The 20,250-nt window shown below is 38.3% G+C and overlaps 1 protein-coding gene across 2 annotated transcripts in view; it reads left to right on the top strand.

Moving 5' to 3' along the window:
- The window catches only part of LOC103696956 (pyruvate kinase 1, cytosolic-like), a 34,063-nt gene extending 26,460 nt beyond the window's left edge, over nucleotides 1–7,603 (top strand). For both annotated transcript variants that reach the window (XM_008778693.4, XM_008778694.5), the window contains 10 exons: nucleotides 203–283; nucleotides 467–538; nucleotides 647–736; nucleotides 1,759–1,903; nucleotides 2,071–2,159; nucleotides 4,308–4,403; nucleotides 4,568–4,635; nucleotides 4,757–4,856; nucleotides 5,153–5,212; nucleotides 7,277–7,603. In XM_008778693.4, coding sequence (XP_008776915.2) covers nucleotides 203–283; nucleotides 467–538; nucleotides 647–736; nucleotides 1,759–1,903; nucleotides 2,071–2,159; nucleotides 4,308–4,403; nucleotides 4,568–4,635; nucleotides 4,757–4,856; nucleotides 5,153–5,212; nucleotides 7,277–7,429 — 954 coding nt within the window. In that variant the 3' untranslated portion in view covers nucleotides 7,430–7,603. The remainder of the gene's footprint in view (nucleotides 1–202; nucleotides 284–466; nucleotides 539–646; nucleotides 737–1,758; nucleotides 1,904–2,070; nucleotides 2,160–4,307; nucleotides 4,404–4,567; nucleotides 4,636–4,756; nucleotides 4,857–5,152; nucleotides 5,213–7,276) is intronic.
- The last annotated feature ends 12,647 nt before the right edge of the window (nucleotides 7,604–20,250 follow it).

Genomic DNA, 20,250 nt, shown 5'->3' with positions numbered 1-20,250 from the left:
CTGAGTTATGTTTATTCTGTTCTTTTGGTTGTCCTGAGCTTGCTGAGCTGCTACCAATAAGCAAAATGATATCATGACAAATTGGCTATATTTGCTGCAAAATGGACTTCCCTAGTGTTTTTTTATGTGTCTGTGTCCGTGTTGGTTTGTCTCAAACAATTGATACATGCTTGTTATTCCATTTGACATATTCCTATTTCAGGTTATCAGTAAATGGGGTGTTCGAAACAATATTGACTTCCTTTCATTATCTTACACAAGGCATGCAGAGGATGTTCGACATGTAAGGCCAATCCATGTTGGTTTTGATGTGTTTTGTCTTTCTTATCCTTTTTGTTCTTTAAGGTGTGTTGTGCTAGTTTCTTTTTCTATTCTTATAATTTAGTTGGTTTGGTTCTATTCTATGGAATTTGCTCTGTTATTAAGTGAAAGTTCTAGAGACAACGGATTTAATTCTGAAATGTAGGCACGTGAGTTCCTCTCAAAGCTGGCTGATCTTCGTCAGACTCTGATTTTCGCAAAAATTGAAAACGCAGAGGCAAGTTGCAGAAAATTTATTGCTTGAATAACTAAGTCCTGTTCTTTTGTCTCTTCACTCAGTACAGATTTTCAAGTCATGCACCTCATTTGCTCCACTATCTTACAGGGCTTAACCCATTTTGATGAGATTCTACGAGAAGCAGATGGCATAATTATTTCACGTGGAAATTTGGGACTTGATCTCCCACCTGAAAAGGTGAGGGAACATACTTAGCATGATTGGTGTTTATAGATATTGTACTTGTGAAGCCTATTTATTTAACCTTTTTGGTGGTATTCGTTCCTGCTTGTTTTTGACTTGAGAAAACAATGGCGAATGACATACGTAATGCATAAGTAAATCAATTGTATGGCTAGTCTAAGTTGGTGGAAAAAAGGTTATCAATGATGCTTTTGTTAAAGTAATATTAAATAGTAGAGTTGATAGAGTTAAACAGAGTTTACATTTTTTGAATATCTGTATATGGAAATAAATGTGGCATGGTTGGAAGCGTTCAGATTTGAGTCTGATTCATGCAGGACTCTACCTGAATCCATTAAAAAAATGAGGATTGAACCCAATAAGGGCTTCCCATTTAGGATATATTTGGCAAAGTAGCTTATAACTTTTCATTGCACTCATTCATCATAGTTATCAGCTTTGTGTCTCGCCAAATACTAACTTCACCTGAAAGTAAGTCAAGTGCTTTATGTAGGACATTAAACCTGATTTAGTAAATATTTGTACCTAAACCTTCAGATAGTACCTAAACCTAATATAGCAATTAACTAGATATCAGGATGAATCATTGGGTTATCTTGTATCATTTTGACCCTAAATAATGCTGTCAAGCTTTTGGTGTTCACTGTTCAAAAAGTACCAATGTTGTCTTTTGGGCGCACATGTGGGAATTACCACCAATTGCTTATCAGTCATACGCATGTATCATTGCTTATAGATATGTAAAAGACATGCACGTGTACATAAATATCTGTCTGATGAAACTATAGTAGCAATTATGTCCATCACCATAATATGATAATAAGAAAAAGTTTATATGCAGAATGGAAATAGTATAAGATTTTTCAATTCAATTAAGGTGGTCTTTTTACATGGGGATATGTCAGGTAGTCCTTTTACTTGGGGATATGTCACTTGTCCTTTATGTCATATATTCTACCAATTTATTTTTATTAATCCATTCGGTTTGTAATCTAATCCTCTAGTGGTGCTTATAGGTTTTCTTATTTCAAAAGGCTGCTGCATATAAGTGTAACATGGCTGGGAAGCCAGCAGTTGTTACACGTGTGGTAGACAGTATGACTGACAACCTAAGGCCGACTCGTGCAGAGGCAACTGATGTAGCTAATGCAGTTCTTGATGGTACTTTCCGATGTTATTTTCTGGAGTAGTTTCCATTTATAAGATTCAACTTAAATGGGTTCTATATTTTTGTAGTTTCTCTGCGTGTATCTATGCTTGGTGATTGAAGATGCTGTTACATGTAGTGCTTTTAAGTTTTTGATCTTCACACTCTTGATTGTTTTCAGGAAGTGATGCTATTCTCCTGGGTGCCGAAACTCTTCGGGGGTTATACCCTGTTGAAACTATTTCAATTGTGGGGAAAATCTGTTCAGAGGTAATCCTCTTCCTTGTTTTACCATGTTCAATGCTTCACCTAAAACTTGGAAACCAAAACTGAAATAGTTCGCTTTGGTCAAAACTGATTAGAAATTAGAATAAATTTTAGAGTATGGAACGGAATTTACTTACTGGGCTAAATTTATTGTATTGAAAGGGCTGTTTATGCTAGTGCTTTTCATTGCTTCAGTTCTTTGGATTTTTTGGTTGCAAGTTCTTGGGATTTCAGGAAACAATTTTTACATTTTAAATATAGATTTCTCAAGTTTTAAGATTATTTGGAAGCATTATGACATTAGGCTCCAGGATAATTTAGAGGAATCTGTTTTTTTTTTCAAACAAGAAATGCTTGAGGATGTGCAAGACAACCTTCATAAAGCAGCAAAGATGATGAAGTACGCGAACGAAGGACACAGATCCTTAGTGTTCAATATGGGGGACAAATTTATGCGGAAGTTGACCGCACAAATCTAGAAGAAAATCAGCAGCAAAATGGTTCACCGAGGCCTGATTTCCACATATGATGGTTCCTTTGAAGTGGTGAAAAGGGTTAGGAATGTTGCATATCAGCTGCAATTGCTGGAGAGGCTGAAGGTGCACCCAACATTCCTTGTTAGTTTCTTGAAGCCATATCATGAGATACAACAGATCCTTCATGTATGCAAGTGCAGTGTGCCCCACCTACTGTGAGGGAGCAGTTTGAAAAGGAGGTGGAGAAGATATTGGATAATGGATCTTAGGGCAAAGAAAGAAGAATAGAGGGATCAAATATCTGGTTCATTGGAAGGGTGGACCAGAAAGCAAGGCTAGCTAGGAGAAGAAGACTCTGTGGCAATTGGGAGAGTAGATCCAAGCAAACCTATCACACCTCCTGCCTAGGATGTCGGGCTCTTCGGGTGGGGGAAGTTTATTAGGCCCCAACTAGCCGCTTACATATGTTGGCTTGGAGTCATGCTGCAAGGCACCATCATTTTGGTCTAATGCTTGGATGGCTCGACCAGATGCAGACAAGTGTGGCTTGGGCCAAGGTGCACGCAAGCATGGATGCATAGGTGCGAGCAGACGTCTGTAGGGGTGAGTGGGCGTGCATGCTAGGCTCAGACAGGCGCACTGCAGGCCAAGATGTGGCATGTGGGTGCGCAGGCCATAGGCCATAGGTGTGTGCAGGTGCACAAGTCGCATGGCCGTAGGGGCATAAGGGCCAGAAGCGCGCTGGTTAGCGGGTGTGTATGGGCTAGTGGGCCCGCAGGTGTGCTAGCATCTAGGCATGTGACACCCAAGCACAGGCAGACAAACTGACCTTTTAGACGATTTCTTGTGGTTGTCCAAACCATCCTACTGCAGTTGCATGCGGTTGCTCCTATCGAAAACTCAGACTGGGTAGTTTGCAGCAGTTCTTGGAAGTTCCCAAAGGTTGGGAGAGTTGTCCACCGCATGTCTATAAATAACCCTGCTTGCCGGCTCTTTGAGCAATCCATGTGAGTGTGTTGCTCCAAGACTGAGAGTGTGAGAGACTTTGGGGCAGGTCTCTTGTGCCTTTGTTTCTTTATTGCTTGGGAATTTCGATAAAAAGGTTAGAATGATTCTCTTCATGTTCTGGCATGTTTGGCTTTGCATTGCTTTTGTGTTACAGTCCCTTAGTGGGTGGATTGGGAATAGGCTGACTGGACAGGGCGTCCAGTGCCGCAAAAGGCTCAAAATCATGCAAAAATTCTGGTGCAAGATTTGGCTTTATGACAGCTGCTTGCTCGATTGGTCAGTGAAATCTACATTCCCGCTTTCCAGAGATATTGCAGGTGTAGCCTCGAGATGTGCTTACGATAGCTTCAAGATGCATTCCAAAAGATATTTCTGAGATGCATGTTGGAAGCAGTTCTCAAGGGTGCACTTACAGCATCACGGAAAGCATAAGTTCATTTTCTCCACCAGGATTGGAGCTGCTCCATGTCTCAGACTGGCCATCTTCATAGTCTAGCACAGCTAGTGTGCAAGGATAACTAGGATTGTTTGTTATTTTGAATTTGAATACTTCCATTAATAGATTTTCCACTTAATCACTAGTGGTTGTACCAGTTTGTGAGGATTATTTGCTGGTTTTGTGCTTCAGTTGTTTGCTTCTCACTTGTTTCGAACTCTACCTTTGTAGGCGGAGAAGGTTTTCAACCAAGATGTGTACTTTAAGCATACGGTAAAGTATGTTGGACAACCGATGACACACTTGGAGTCTATTGCTTCGTCTGCTGTATGTCTTTCTTCCTATTCCTTGTTTCCTGTTTAGTTGACACTTGTTTAAATTAGCATACTTTTCTTCTCTTCTTCTATACTTTTTTGCAGAAAATGTAGATCATGAGGATATGATTGTATTCTTAAATATTTGCTTGAGCTAGCTATCTTGATCTTTTCTAGGTGCGTGCTGCTATTAAAGTCAGGGCTTCTGTCATAATTGTCTTTACTTCATCTGGAAGGGCTGCAAGGTACCACTATGATTAGATCATGATATTTGAATCTGCTTTTCTGGTAGTCCACCATTGGGTGGTGTATAATGTCTCAATTTTACATAAATGAAATCTCAAAGTGTGTTTAAATGCCATGTAGATTAATTGCAAAATATCGACCCACAATGCCTGTATTATCTGTTGTCATCCCCCAGCTCAAGACAAACCAACTTCGGTGGAGTTTCACTGGTGCTTTTGAAGTATGTGGACTATTTCCACTTATTTATGGTTACTGTATATCATGCATTGTCTGCTTTTGTTTTTTTTCCCAGATGTTCCATTTCTGCCAGGAATTTGAGTAGGATGCTGTCTTTTTGCTTTCATGTGAATATGTCTACTGTATATAGTTATTGTGGCGCATACAGTATCAGAATCTCATGAGACCACTATTATTTTATCCTTCTTATTTTGCATTTCAAGTTTCAATTTTCCTTTACCCTTTTTAAGTTATGCATTGATGAGATCTGTATGTACTATTATTTTGATGAAATGTCAGGCTAGGCAATCACTTATTGTTAGAGGCCTCTTTCCCATGCTCGCCGATCCTCGTCATCCTGTAAGTGTATCTTTTCCTCTTCAATCTCCATATATTATGGCTAACATGTCTATTTTATGATGCTCTTGCTGTATGATAAAAAATCTATTAATTTTCGCAGCATATGCCCCTTCACATTTTGCTAGTCTTGTAAGACCTCTATGTTACCCCCAAAAAAGCAGTTGGGAGTTTGGCACACTTCGTGGCTATCTAAATAAACTGAAGAAAAAGCAAGCTCAGGAAGAATCAAAAGAAAATTTGAAGAGCTTCTGAATGAATTAAAGAGGATGGCTAACACCTAGACAAAGCATTTTGTACATCTAAAATTAGTGCATTTCAGTCTGACCACCTTAAGGATAGCTTTCAGCAGCTAAGAAAGATCTATTCTAGAGAACCAGACTCCATCTTGTGGGTAGTATCAGGTTTAATTTGTGAGAAATATGCTGCTGTACTTCCTTTCCTAGATGCATCAAACATCAGGATCTTTAAATCAGCACATAAATTCCTATGCTGCATCAAGTCGTATGAAATGCTCCAAAAATGCTTCGAATGAGCAGATATAGTCTCATCTAAAATTTAGGAATCAATTTCTTAGAGGCTGTTAGTAATTGTTTTTGCTGCATGATGCTTGACTAAATCAAGTAGAGCTTTCATTTTGACTATGTTTGAGACATGCCGATTTATTGAATAATATGTCAATAAAATACTTCCATTGTCATCCAACAAAAGACCTCTAACTCCACTAGAAACTATATTACCATTGATTTCTCCATTCGAGTTTAGTTTTGCGAAACGGTAGGGAGTAGGGAGGTTTCTTCCAGAAATTGGATTTGAAATTTTGAACTGAATTAAAAGTTCACTGATTCAAACACATCTCAAGGAACTATATTTTTTCTAGCAAGCTAAATATCTGAACAATCTTCTAGATATGTTTCATGTATGAGAGAATTTGATTAGAAATCTGCTGATGGCTACAATATTTACCTTTAATGAGGACGAACTATGACATTTCTAAATTTCCCATCAAATGATGGGCAGAGTTATTATTTGGATGAAACCATTTTGGAGATCTTAAACTGCCAAGAATTCATTTTTCTATGAAAATAATCATAAGGTGATTCGCCAATTAAATATCTGGTTGAAAAAGCTATAGACATTTGAAGAAATTTTTATTTGGCTGAAAAGATGATCTAATATCCCTTCTGGCCACTATACATAACAATAACATCTAGAAGCCATGTTAAGACCTTTTTGTTCAGTTTTGATCCAGAGTAAGTATCCTAGATAGCAATTTCCCATAAAGAGATATTTTGGGAGGAATTTTTTACTTCTATTCCATAAGTCAAGATACCTGTTTATGGTCTTCAGCTCTTCCACAAATAAGCGGAATTAAAAGAGATCCATTAGAAATCCAAACAGTAATAACCTTTTTCATCATTTAGGCAAAGCCTTTTTGATATATTAGCTCCATCTTACCAAGGGTTGATCTACCATGGAAAAATATGAGAAATTCAATGTTCCATCCAGCAATAGGAAGTCTATAACCAAAGCCTGAGGATTTATGTCTAGAAACTTCAGCAATAGGACCCTCATGAAGCCAGATATCAAACTAGAAGTTTATGAGATCATTATCGATTGACTGAAAAATGCCACTTCTAGGTTTGTTTTTCACATCTAGCATCCTCTGTCAGAAACTAGAGTACAGATATAGATGATGTCACTTTAAGTCTTAAGTGTATCATTTTAGATTTTGTTATAATAGTTGGAAGAACCTCCAATGATGATATCCCCTAAAAAAAGCTGCAAGGATCCCAATGTAGTGTAGGTGCCACAAACTCACTGAGGATAAAACTGATGAAATAGCAGGACCGTGTATTCCAGGAACAGTCTACTTTAGCTTTCTTTCCATTTTGTACATTCAATGGTGGACACTGGTTTGCAAATTTTGTTTGAATAACTTAAATTATCTTTTAGATATTGCACTCTATGGTTTTGTTGAAAACCAAAGTGGCTGGGAGTATTCTCGCTCCATTGTCTCCATTACTTTCTTACCTGCGGCTCTTTCTTGACATGTTTCTTCTGCAGGCTGAGTCCACTAGTGCCAACAATGAGTCTGTTCTTAAGGTTGCTCTTGATCATGGCAAGGCATCTGGCATAATAAAGTCACACGATCGTGTAGTAGTGTGCCAGAAAGTGGGGGATGCTTCGGTGGTGAAGATCATAGAACTTGAAGATTAGATTTTTGATTTTTGGTATGGTTTCTTCCTAAATATGCACTTCGAGGTGCAGAAAACTGATGCTTTAGATTCCAGCAACAGCCTATCAACATATATATATTATGCACCTATACTGAGGTAGAAGCAAGTGTCGGCAATGCCAGATGTTCCTGTAGTGCTTACTGTTTGGATAAAATTGTTAGCTGGCTATGGACTATTGCTTGTAAGTTACACAACTGATAGCAGTGTACCAGGAGGGTGCAAAAAGTTGACTTTCAGGAGGCCACATGGGATTTTTGGACCTGAGCATCAACTCCCTTGTGAATGGCGGCTACACAGGTAATATGATGGCGCCTTCTTTCTGTAGAAACCTAACTACCGATCTTTAGGATAAATGCTTCTTTTTGCAGAAACCTAATTATCAGGCTGTGGGATGATATAAATGCTTCCAGTGGATTAAAAGAAAGTAAATAAATAAACCATTGCAAACAATTTGCAATGATAACCGAGAAAACCTTTTTGCAGCTTCGTGAATTATCATCACCTAATGCTTCACCAGACTCGCATTGGGTTGAGTAGCAGTATTTTCAGCCAATAGTCTCCCAGTAGCAGTATTAGTTTGGAGAGAAACTTGAAGGTGGGCCGATTTAAATCAGTTTTCAAAAACTAAAATCAAACTGATTATGTGCGAAGGCCATTTAAAATTGATTTGAGAAATTTGGTTCAGTTTATTTGGTTAATATTTAATGGGTTGGGCTAAATGGGCAGACGAAGTTAGAAACATAAAACTTTATTGTCATATGGGATTGATGTTCAATGGACAAGGTTAAATTGGCTAAAGCTAAGTCTAAATATAAAAATTATATTTTATATATAGGAGAGAATTAAAGAAAATTTAAAAAATTAAAATATGTTCATACATGCATATATCTGGGTTGGGTTGGTATGAACATGTATTTATATATACATATTGGGATAGATTGAGTCGGTTTGTATCGGTTTTCTGAAAATTCCATTCGAAATCTAATTAAATATTTTTGATTTAAGGCTTTTTTAAACCAACACCAAACTGAATTGTAAAAACATCGATATAAACCGAGCAAAGAGACCTATTCCAATTCAGTTCGTAGTTTGGTCAGTTTTATGCACGCTCCTACTTCCATCACCTGAGCTGTTTGCTGTGCAAGATGGGGGGGGCTAAGAGAATTGGGCATAGCGGATCGGGTTCCTCCTTTTAAAGGCCCTACCAAACATTTGGGGAGCAGACCTTGCTTGTAGGTATAGCATTTTTATATCCATTTTTCTATACATGATAAGAATGCAAGGAATTTTAGGAAAAATAAAATAGAAAGTAGAGAAAATATAAGAAGGGATATTTGATCACTACGGGAGGATTGGGATCTTTGAATGCTATTAAATCGATCACTTTGTCTTGATGGCTTTTAGGGTACTGTATATTTGTATATTCATGACTGTTGGTCTTACAAGAATAAGAAAAAGCATAATAGGAAATATAAGGCAGCCAATCCCTGATGGAGAACTCCTTTAGACTAGACATCTAACCAAACTGTCATGATTTAAACTAAATTAAAGATTTGTTTGACATTGCTTTGATTCTTGGTTTCTATCTTTAAAAATAAAATTACAGAAACCAAGACAAGAAAAAAATGTTTGTATTATTATTTTTATTTTTTAATTTTTAAAAGCTACTTTCATTATTTCTAGAAAAAAATGGAAATAAGAAGTGTTTATACCATATCCTAACGAATGATGACCTTCAAAGAATAAATGAATACTTAGCCATATAGCACCACTAGGACAAAACAATGATGAACACGTCTTGAACGAAATGTTCCAAATTGATGGAATGAGATGGTAACTCAAAGGCTGAAGCCTTGATACCCCCAAATTCCATCGAAGGAAATAGATTAAGTTGAGGGATGGCTCAACACGGGAACCACATGAAGCCTAATAGATTGATAAAGGAAAGCATCGACTAGATAGGTCAAATAGATTTTGAAGATAAACCGAGCGGATAAGCTTGAGCTTGAAGTCAATCAAATACAGTGAGTCCTGGAAGATCTTCCTCATCGGCCTAGCAGAAGGAATCGTGGTATGTTATGGGCTGTGATAGTTGCTAGAACGTAGAGAGTGGTTACAAGACCATTTATGATGTGATGTAAAAGTAGTGAAATATAACTCTAAAAGAACTTTTGACTAATGAACACCTATTATTTGTTTTTCTCTGTCTCTGCATGTACCTTTATTTACCTTGCTTTACCCTAGTTTATCCATAATTTTTAGAATAGACCTGTAGCCCCAGCTACAATCACCTCCTCCTCTTCTAAGTAGGTGGTGCCTTGATAGTGAAAGTCCTTGAAGCTCAAGCAATCAAGGCCCACGGTATCGACCTTTTTATCTTTTTTTTTTTTGATTCTTGACATTCCCGCACACTTGCATGATCCGGTTAGGGACACACATGCCATTCCACCCTGCATGGAATCTGACATCAATACATCTTTTCTAGTATGCTTGGTAGAATTGTACAGGTAGCTATCAAGAAGCTGTCATAAAAGAGAAATAAGATTCGATCGTTAGGACTACTAGGAAGTCCATTTCACCATTGCCAAAGAATCAGAGACTTCGCAGGCTGGGTCATCTAGAGAAGCTCATTCGACCGTATTGGAAATTGAAGGTCTTCGAGATCAGACAGGATTTACTCCTCCTTGAGAGCCTGGCTTCAAAAACTGTATTCCTCAAGTGGAATTGATTCAACTGCTAACTAAGCCTGGCTTCAATTCATGTTTTATGTGGACAAAAGCTAGTAGGACCTATTGAATGCAATTACCAGTCAAGTGGCTACTATGTTAAGGCCACTTGTGGAGCAATGCAAGACATCCATAGTTTTGATGGAAGAATAGGTTGAAAGGCTTGTTTCTATTATCGAGGGCCAATATTACACTTCACAACATACTCTAGTGTAAACTCTGGTAAATGCAACCGATCATACCCATGCGATGAGTAAATCAGCCTATCAATTTTTACCATATGAGAATGTTATGATCCTCAAGAAGCTCGACATTCGATTTACAGCTTACAAAAAGGACAAGGCCGAAGACCACCTTAGAAAGTCGTCAGAATTTATAAACTGAGGTGATTAGGAAGATACCCTACAAATGAATGAAGGATCATATCAGACCAAACAAGTAGTCACCATAGGCTCGGTCAATTCAGGCCTATAATTTCTAAGGTAGGCTTTGACCATCTTGATTTATAGATAGTTGCTAAGAGAAATATTGGTGGAACCATGCCAATACAAGTCTCTACTACTAAAATAGGTTGTTCACTGCTGACGATGAATGGTGGATGGTAATCTTATCACTTGTTGATCTAAAAGATTTAATTTTGATGATGCAAAATATTTGAGTAAAAAGTTCACGAATCAATTTGTTGGAGTATGCTTGAATGTTTGCAGAAAGCCAAGAAGAAATCTTTTAGTAACTCTCAATCTGGAGAAATGAAGATTAATTATCCAAAGCTCTATATATAGAGAGATTCGACTCCAAAAATGTTTTGAAATGACCCTTGAATGTTCACATGCAAATACAACAAATTCTGACTTGGGTTATTTCAAGAGTCGACCTCTAGATTACAATTAGTCGGCCTCGGTACACTAATACAGACTAATACGCCTTTCAAGGCGACTCCTGCAGATCATGAGTTGATCTGAGAACAGTCTTAGAAGATAGGCTGAAAGCTGTAAAACTCATCATATTGACGAGTCGACCCATGAAGACTATGAGCCAACTCCAGTCAGACAAGAGTCGACCCCTAAATGGCTAGAGACAAAAGATAGAGAGCTATAAAATTTATTACACTGCTGAGTCGGTTCGTGATGAGTCGATTTATGAAAATCACGAGCCGACTCTAGTTAGACAAGAGTCGACCACAGAAACAAACAAGTCGACCCTGAATGACACAAATAAATAACAAAGTGCAGTAAAATTCAGTCTGTTGGAGAGTCTACCTATAAAGATAATAAGTCAACTCCTATCAATGGACAAGTCAACCCCTAAACCAAAATAGTTGACCCCACAATGGTAATAGAAGAAAGACAAAGCATAGCAAAAACAACAGCTAGTTCAAGTCGACCCTTGAAGATCACGAGTCAACTTCTGAAGATCTTTAGTCAACCCATGAAAATGTCAAATCGACCCGTCTATGTCTGGCAACAGTAACGCCTAGTTTTTCTATAAACCAGAATGGTAGTTTTTGTCTTACAACAGCTCTTTCAACCTATCTAACAAGTAAACGTATCTTCCAACCATTCCTTAGTGGTATAACTGCCTGAGAATGGATGAGAAGTAATTGAATAGCCAAAGAAAAGACAAGAGCGTCAAAAAGAAAAATACTCAAGTGCATTCATTAAGAGCTAAAAAGATCACATCCTCTACTATTGTGAGACTGGGGGAAGTGTATTCAAGTCTAATCAAGGCCAATCGAAGGCTTTCGGGTTGATATTGTATTGGGCAGGACTGTGTATGTGTATTGGCTTCGAAACTAGACATAAGAGCCAGCTGTGCACCTCCTCGCTTCCGGTTCAAAGAACTCCGGATTGCAAAAGTGGAAGAGGGCAGATGCTATATCGCATCGGCTTTGATGTCCCGAATGTTCTCTTTAATAAGGTCGCCTTGACCGGGCTCTTCACCGTAGAACCTTTACCCGTTCAACTGGAGCACGACAGCCTTTTTGCCCAAATGAGAGATCCATTCTCAGGGGAATCTTAGGCTTAAAATGGCCAACTGATTCAAGGCTCAATTTATTTTGCGTATATATTACTTTGAGGAGCTGTAATTCTATTTCTTGTATTTCCTTCATACATTATTATGACAAGTTTTAGATTTTGAAATTTGGAGAAAATGTCCATCCAAATATTGAATTGGATTGTTTTGAGCCTAGAAAAAGACTTCGATGTGGTTTTAGTTGATTTTCAATAAAAATTAATTAGGTTGATAATGAGCCTGGCTAAAACAATCGGACTGTAATCATAAAAAAAAATTAGTAGAAATTTTCAAGAATGATGTCTTGAAAAGTGGACGTAGGTGCAGAGTTGGCGTCGAACCACTGTAAATTTGTTGTATTTGGGGTGCCTGACTTGTGTGCTTTGATCTCTTACATATTTATTTTTGTTAATTATTCATTGCAACTTACACACATTTATCAAGTTTTTTATTTTGCTGCATTTCACTTAAAATTTTTGAGAAGCCCAATTCACCCCCCTCTTGGGCTGCATAGCCAAGCAACATCACTCTTCAATATAGTCTACCTCCATTACCAAGGCTAGGTGGTAACCACATTAATGGCTTTCCCTATTCTCTATCAAGCTATCGTGCACTTTACCCTCGTATACTAGGGGACAACATTGCGATGGCATCTTTTGGAAAGCATTTTGTTCAGTTTGGACTTGATCTTTCAGTCTATTGAGAATTCTCATGTTGACTATGGATGAAATGAATTCTTATAGTACACAAATATCCATGAAAGGACTAGATTGTGGAGTTTCAAGTTTAGTCTAGAAGCTGGATTACAAATAAAGTACACAATAATGGCAATAAGCCATTAGAAAAGAGATTCATTTATCATACATATATTGTTTTCAGTCAGAAGGTCGACACATCGATCTAATATGAAAGCCAGAGTTTACAAGATGCAGGAGTTGTTGGATTCCTATTGTCGCAATTCCTGTTTATCTAAAAATACGCTAAACAGATCATTGTTAGAACCGACAAACAAAGTTTAAATTAATTTTACTCTTACCTTTTCTACTCGAAGAATAGTGGTCGTAAGAGGTCAATCCACAGGGAGGCGATTGGAGTTGCATAAAAATTAAAACGTTCACTCGGATTCAAAATCAATTTTTTGAATAATAGAAGAAAAACATTACGTCGAGGATGTTGAATGATTCTCTGGTTTACCAGAGAATGTTTTTTTTTATTTGAAATTAACAAAAAGCAGGTATTTAGATTCGAAGAGCATTTATATTTTTAATTAATCAAAGAAGAGCTTTGGCATAAATTAAAATGGATGAAACTGAGAAGATTGAAGCGAACATAAATTGCATAAAAGAAGATTTAATGTATTGCCTAAAAGAAATTAAAATTACAGCATAAATAAAATCTTAAAAGTAAAACTCTCCACCAAAATAAAACTCTCTAAAGTTACAACTTAAAACAAAACACACTGCTCTTAATTAAAACTCAAACTCAAAACAACACATTGCTCTTAATTAAAATAAAACTAAAAATAAACAGAAAAAGAAAAACAAACAACGTGCTCTGTTTGAAAATAGAGCACGAACTCCTCCTCTTTCCCAGCCAAGAGCTCCTCCCTCTCTTTTTTCCTTTGAACCCCAAAGCCCCCCTCCTCTTTGTTTCTTGGCCTCCACCCCGCACACCCTCCGCTCCTCCTCCCCTCTTCTTATAGCCCCTTGGAGACATGTTGAAGACACTGGAAAGCATGGTGATTGCGGAGCTTGGGCGGACAGCTGGGATTTTCACCGCGTGAAGAACGCGGTCGCTGGGATTCCGGTAGGTGGATCCGTGGATGATGAACGCGGACGGGAGAAGAGGCATCCCGACTGGCCGCGTGATCCTTGGCGTGATGCGGAAGAGGATGATGCGGGGAGGCTGGGATTCGGATGAAGGGCGTTGCAGAATCTTTGCTGGGAGGAGGCGATGATCCGTGGAGCTCGGATGCGGAAGAGCTTGGCTGGATCGACTAATTTGGAAGGAAGCTGGGAACGTTGATCATGGAATGGAGCTGGGGTCTCCCGTGGTCGATGGGAGGAACGCACGGACCGGCTGGGGACATCTCGAATCTAGAAGGGGGATGCATGATTGCTGGGGTGCCGGATTGATTGCAGACGGCCGGATCAATGGAGCTGGCCACGGGATCGCTTGGAGGAAGAAGTTGGATGTTGGGAGCGTGGATCCGGATGATGGCCGCTGGGATTCCGGGAGGTTGACGTGCGGACGGAAGAAGATGAGATGGGAGGCTGAGATGGGTGGCTTGATGCTGGGGATCTTCACCCGCGTGAAATCCAGAAAGGCAGCTGTGAGGAGGCGGACTGTTACGCGGCTGGCATGCTGGGAAGATCACGAAAGACACCTCATGGCTGGGAGCGTTTTGAATCTGCGGATGCTGGCTGATGGGCTCAAACCCAATGTTATTGGGTCTCTTGGATTACTTGCACTCAAACACAAATACAACGTTAATTAGTTAATTTTATCATTAATGATTAGCTATAATACTAATTAAGATGGTATGACGATTGCACTTTTGTGCTCTCATCAATTTCTTGCTATGTTCTTGATCTACTCCCATTCAGGTTTTAGTTGCTCGGCCTTCTTGTTAGCCTCGTCTCTTCTATAAAGAAGTTCTAGAAGCCGAAAAATTTAGTTGTGGAGTCAAACCTATGCTTCCTCAGAGCCTTGAACTTCTCAATGTTCCTCTCTTGATTGGCTCGAGTCGCCTTTAGATCCTTCAACTTATCATCAGCTTCGGTTAGTTGGGCTTTTAGAGAAGTAACAAGCACCCAATTTACTAAATCTTATCTTGGAGTAGGCGTTCCTAGTTGGTTTGAGCTTATTTCAAGAATGTCTACTTTGAACTCTAGCTCCTCCTTTTGTGAGGTCTCTTTCTCAACTTTCTTGGTCAATGAAGCTCGGGCGAAGTAAGAAAGCTTGTCCCTTAAGTCAATCAAGTTTTCTGCTTCACCAAGTAGGAGGTCAGCGGCAAGCAATAAGGTGTCAATGGTGCGCTGGATCTCGATCATTCTTTGAGGATAGCTAGGTCGTCGAGATCAAGATCAATGACATTTTGGATTGCCCTCCCAGCCTTCAAGACTTTGGTTGGAGGACTAGTGGGATAGGAATGTTGATTGAGGATGGCTTGACCGAATGCTCTACCAGCCTATCTTTCATCTTATAGGCCAGCAAGCTAAAGACAAAGTGACCATGGTAATTGTTGATCTGTGGGTAGAAATTAACCATTAGATTAATATTGCAAGTAAAAGTGGGGAGACAAATCAATTATCAATTACTTTAATCTCTTGGCTAGTGGTCAAGAAGCTGGAGAATGAAAATTTGGATGTCGACTTTAGAATAGGGTCCACATGAGGAGTAGAAACTGGCAAGAGTTCTGTGATATCGGCTAGACCAACTTCAACTACAACTTGCACACCTTGTTGAGGTGATTGAGGCTCTAGACGCAACTATTGTGGCGACTGGACTTGTGCTGGCTAGTTGGGTGAATGTATTCGATCTTTGAAAGGCTCTACTGGTTGCTCTTGGAGTTGGAGAAGTTTTTGGTGAGATTCAGCGGCAAAATTGGCCGAGTCATCAACATTGGGTGAAGACCTTTCTATTTGACTGCTTACTATCCCCCCATATCACTAGAGGGTTAGAGGGTGCTTTTCCACTCAGGCTATTAGTTGGTCTATGCTTGCTATGAGGGTCCACTGGTGTAGTTTTCCTTGGTTTGCTAAGCACGACCTTCTTCCATTTAGGGACTCATAGCTCGGCCTCAAGCTAGGCAGGCCAAAGTAGGATGGTACTACAACAAAAAAGATCTATAATAGTAGTCAAAACCATGGGTTAAAAATAGAAAACTATTAGCAAAATATATACTAGCAGTCTATGAACCATGGCGACAAGTGGCATTGCTAAAAGCTATTACTGTGACTTAGGTGACTATTGGTATAAACACCTCTATGGCGGTGATCTTGAGCTATCCTATTTAGATAGTTTGTAACTATTGGTATAACTTATTGCAACGGTCATAACTGTTAGTATACATTCTAATTAAAGTGTGGCGATAATGGACAATTTCTTTAGAGATGGTTAGACAATTGTTAGTATTGCTACTATGACAATTACAATCATCACTATAAATTCAGTTTGTCACAACATTTTAACCATCATTATAGATGACCTAAAAATTGTTGGTACATGAAATTCATTTTTTAGTGACTTGCAAACTGCTACTACTTTCATTACATTGCGACATTTACACCTATTGTTATAAGTGTAGCTTATAGAAATAACTAAAACCATCACTATAAATTTTTGATAAAATGTAGCTAAATAAAATTCATGGCTAGTAGTGAAAATCAGAAATTGCTATTATTATTTTTATATAGCGATGGTTAGAATGTTATTACAATTTTCACTTGTACAACAATTTTGACCATGACTATAGATGAGTGGACAAAACAATATTCACACTAACTATGACGATCAAAACATTGCTATTTGAACTTTAGTGCAATAGTATGCATGTATATATGTACGTACACATATATAGATACATATATGTTGTATCTATGGTTTTAATTTCTCTGGCAACTTCATGCCCTTGTATGGACTATTTTCTATAATGGCATGCTCCTTCATGAAAATTATTGCATCCACAGATACATAAAAGATATTCAAAATTATTTAACTGCAAAAATCCATACAACTTAGGATTCTCTATGGAATTTAATACTAGTTTAAAAACCACAAAACTCATATAGTTATTAAACCAAAATAACGTAGTAAGGTAACTAAAGAGGATGGGTGGAATCCGAATGTTATTTTGATGTTTACAAAACCATGAAGGCCACAGAAAAATACCAATGCAATTAATAAAGTTAATCAAGTAAATAGATACTCAAGTAAGAGAGAAGTGATACACTTTCGATACATCTAACAAACTTGATACACTCATGGTACACTCATCTACAATACTTAATATGATCCTCAAGAACTCATCCAAGGATAATTCTACTAAAAGAACTTGAGCAAAAATCTAATATTCAGTTTGATCAAACTAAGAGTGAAGTTTCTCTTGATAAGGGGCATTTCTGTAATTCTGTTAATTTAAGAAGTGAAACTTGAATGTGCCATACTTCATCAATTTCATTGGAATATCTTTTTATTACTTCATTGTGCTAAACTAATCTTCAAATGCAGAAAAACAGGATTAGAGTCGACCCCAAGTAGTTTGGAGTCGATCCTGATACATTTGGCATGACCTGGCACGATGTGGCATAACTTTGGAACACTTGGCACTGAGTTGGAGTCGACCCCAGAAGTAATGGAGTCGACCCTAGCACTCTTTGGCACACTCTGGTACAAGATGGCAAAAATGGCACAGACCTTAGGTCGACCCCAGGTTGAGACCCTAAGACATGATGAGCCGGCCCTAGTCAAAAGAGCCAGGAAAGCAACTCTCTGGAGTTATTGAGAGGGTCGACCCCACTAAAGCTTGAGTCAACCCCAGGAAGGCATGAGTCGACCCCAGCCTAAAGAATCAGAAAATCGGATCTTTGGAATCTCTGAGAGGGTCAACCTCAGGAAAGCTTGAGTCGATCCCACTGTAGCTCGAGTCGACCCCAAGAGAAGATGAGTCGACCCCAGCCCAGAATGACAGAAAGACAACTCTCTGAAAATCCTGAGAGGGTCGACCCTAGAAAGTTTGAGTCGACCCCACTATAGCTGGAGCCGACCCCAGGAATACATGAGTCGACCCCAGTCTGTGGAACAGTAATTTGAGTCGACCCCAAATTTGCTTGGGTCGACCCCAGCACAACTGACAGCATAACGGCTAGTTCTGCAAAAGTACTTTTTGATTCTCCAACGGCTAGTTTATCCATTCCAACAGCTAGAGAGATACTATTAGAGGTTGGAAAAGTATTTAAGGAGCACTATTCATCAGTGGAAATAATCTTTTGCAATTAAAAAGAGCATTCAAGTGAAAACCCTAGCCTTCAAGTGTTTCATTAATTTGCTTCATTCCAAGGCCAAAAAGAAGGTGGTTGAGTACACTCAAAGAGAAATCAAGAGCTCCACCAACCCTTGAAGAGTGAAGCAATCTCAGCGAAGAAAAAAAAATTGCCTTCAAAGAGATAACATTTTTCTTTTCCTCTTCTTAGTTCATATTTGCTTTATATGCTCTTTTAGGAGCTTTGTTTCTTATATTTTCACTCTTGTTATAAGGTTTGTAGGTGAGCCCGTAAAACTAACGGAATAGATTGTTGGTAAGCCCGAAAAACCAACATAGATTTTTGATGAGCCAAGAAAATCAATTGTAAAGGTTTTTGGATTGTGAGCTCGAAAAACAATCCAACTGTAATCCGAGGGATTATAGTGAATTCCCAAGGAGATGCTTAGAGAGTGGATATAGGTGCCGTGGGGTGCATCGAACCACTATACTTCTTATGTGTTTTTATTGTCTTGTTAGTGTTCTCAATTTTATATATATAATTGTCACCAACTAAATCACTCACACATATCCATTAAAAAGAGTTAAGATCGAAAAATTTAGAAAACCCAATTCACCCCCCCTTGGGTTATCACATTGGGCAACAGATACATATATATTGTATCTATGGTTTTGATCTTCTCTGACAACTTCATGCCCTTGTATGGACTATTTTCTATAATGGCATGCTCCTTCATGAAAATTATTGCATCCACATATACATAAAAGATATTCAAAATTATTTAACTGCAAAAATCCATACAACTTAGGATTCTCTATGGAATTCAATACTAGTTTAAAAACCACAAAACTCATAGTTATTAAACCAAAATAACATAGTAAGGTAACTAAAGAGGATGGGTGGAAGAGTCTCACCTCCATTCAATTTCTTTAAGGGTTGGCGTGAAAGGAGGTTGGAGTCTCACCAAACTTCTTTCTGCCGTTCTTGGTGTCTCACCAAGAAAAGAAAGAAATCTCTCCTCTCACATAAAAAGATCACAAATTTTTTTAATCACTCTCTAATCTTTGAATTTTATTCTTCAACCTCCCCTTTATATAGAGTAAGAGATTGGAAAAATAAGGACTCTTACAACTAGAATTTTAGGATTCCAACTAAACATGGACTCTTTTAAATTAAATCAATTATTTGATGAAATCATTTAACAAAATCAACTGACGAAATCCACTAAACTAACTAAGACTTCCAAATAACTAGAACTTTTTAAAGACACATGGACTAAGAGTCCAAATCAGCTTGGATTCTTTCAAACGACACTTAGGCTCAATAAACAAAACTCTAAATAATCTAGGACTCTTCATGGCGCATGAAAGAGAGTCCAAATCAACAAGGACTCTTTTCCAAACGCCACATAGACCAACTAGACAACTCCTAATCACTCAAAGACTCCTCAACGCCTAAGGACTCAATTGAATTAGGCGTTGGAATACTAAAACTCAACGTAGTTAGGTGCTGGAACTTTATGGACCCAATGTAATTTGATGCTCACCCAAAGAGGGGACTCAATCTCCACGCATGTTCCAGGTTTGGGCTCATGTTCCTGCATCACCTATTGTAGCAATTTCCATTAAGAAGAAATCAAATTTCTTTACTTGTTTACTTATTTCTGAAAAAATCTTTGAATATGATGGGGGTGGCAAGTTCAGCAAGGAAGAGTAAAGTTGCTATAACAGACATAATCATAAAGAATTTGTATGATTTCTTACCAACTTGATGAAAACTTGGAGAATCAGTTTAATCTCCTGTAGCCATAGTGGATTTGCATAATTTCTTGCCAAGTTGATGGAGATTTGGAGAATCAATTTGATCCCCTATATTAGTATCATTATTATCTTCCACTTCCATCTGCAACCCTAGATTTGGAGAATCAATTTGATCCCCTATATTAGTATCAATTAGAATCAATTTGTATGATGCGCAAGGTGGTAACCTTGGTTCGGCTTTCGAAACAGGTAGACTAGTGCGCTTTTGGATAATTGATATCGATCCTGAAACACACTCAAAGGCATAAAAGAACTTTA

The sequence above is a fragment of the Phoenix dactylifera genome, chromosome 12 (assembly GCF_051530095.1).
Source record: "Phoenix dactylifera cultivar Ajwa chromosome 12, Ajwa_hap1_PhDact_Kaust_v1.1, whole genome shotgun sequence".
Classification (NCBI taxonomy): domain Eukaryota; kingdom Viridiplantae; phylum Streptophyta; class Magnoliopsida; order Arecales; family Arecaceae; genus Phoenix; species Phoenix dactylifera.
The sequence above is the reverse complement of the archived record's forward strand: the minus strand, read 5'-3'. Positions and strand labels throughout refer to the sequence as shown.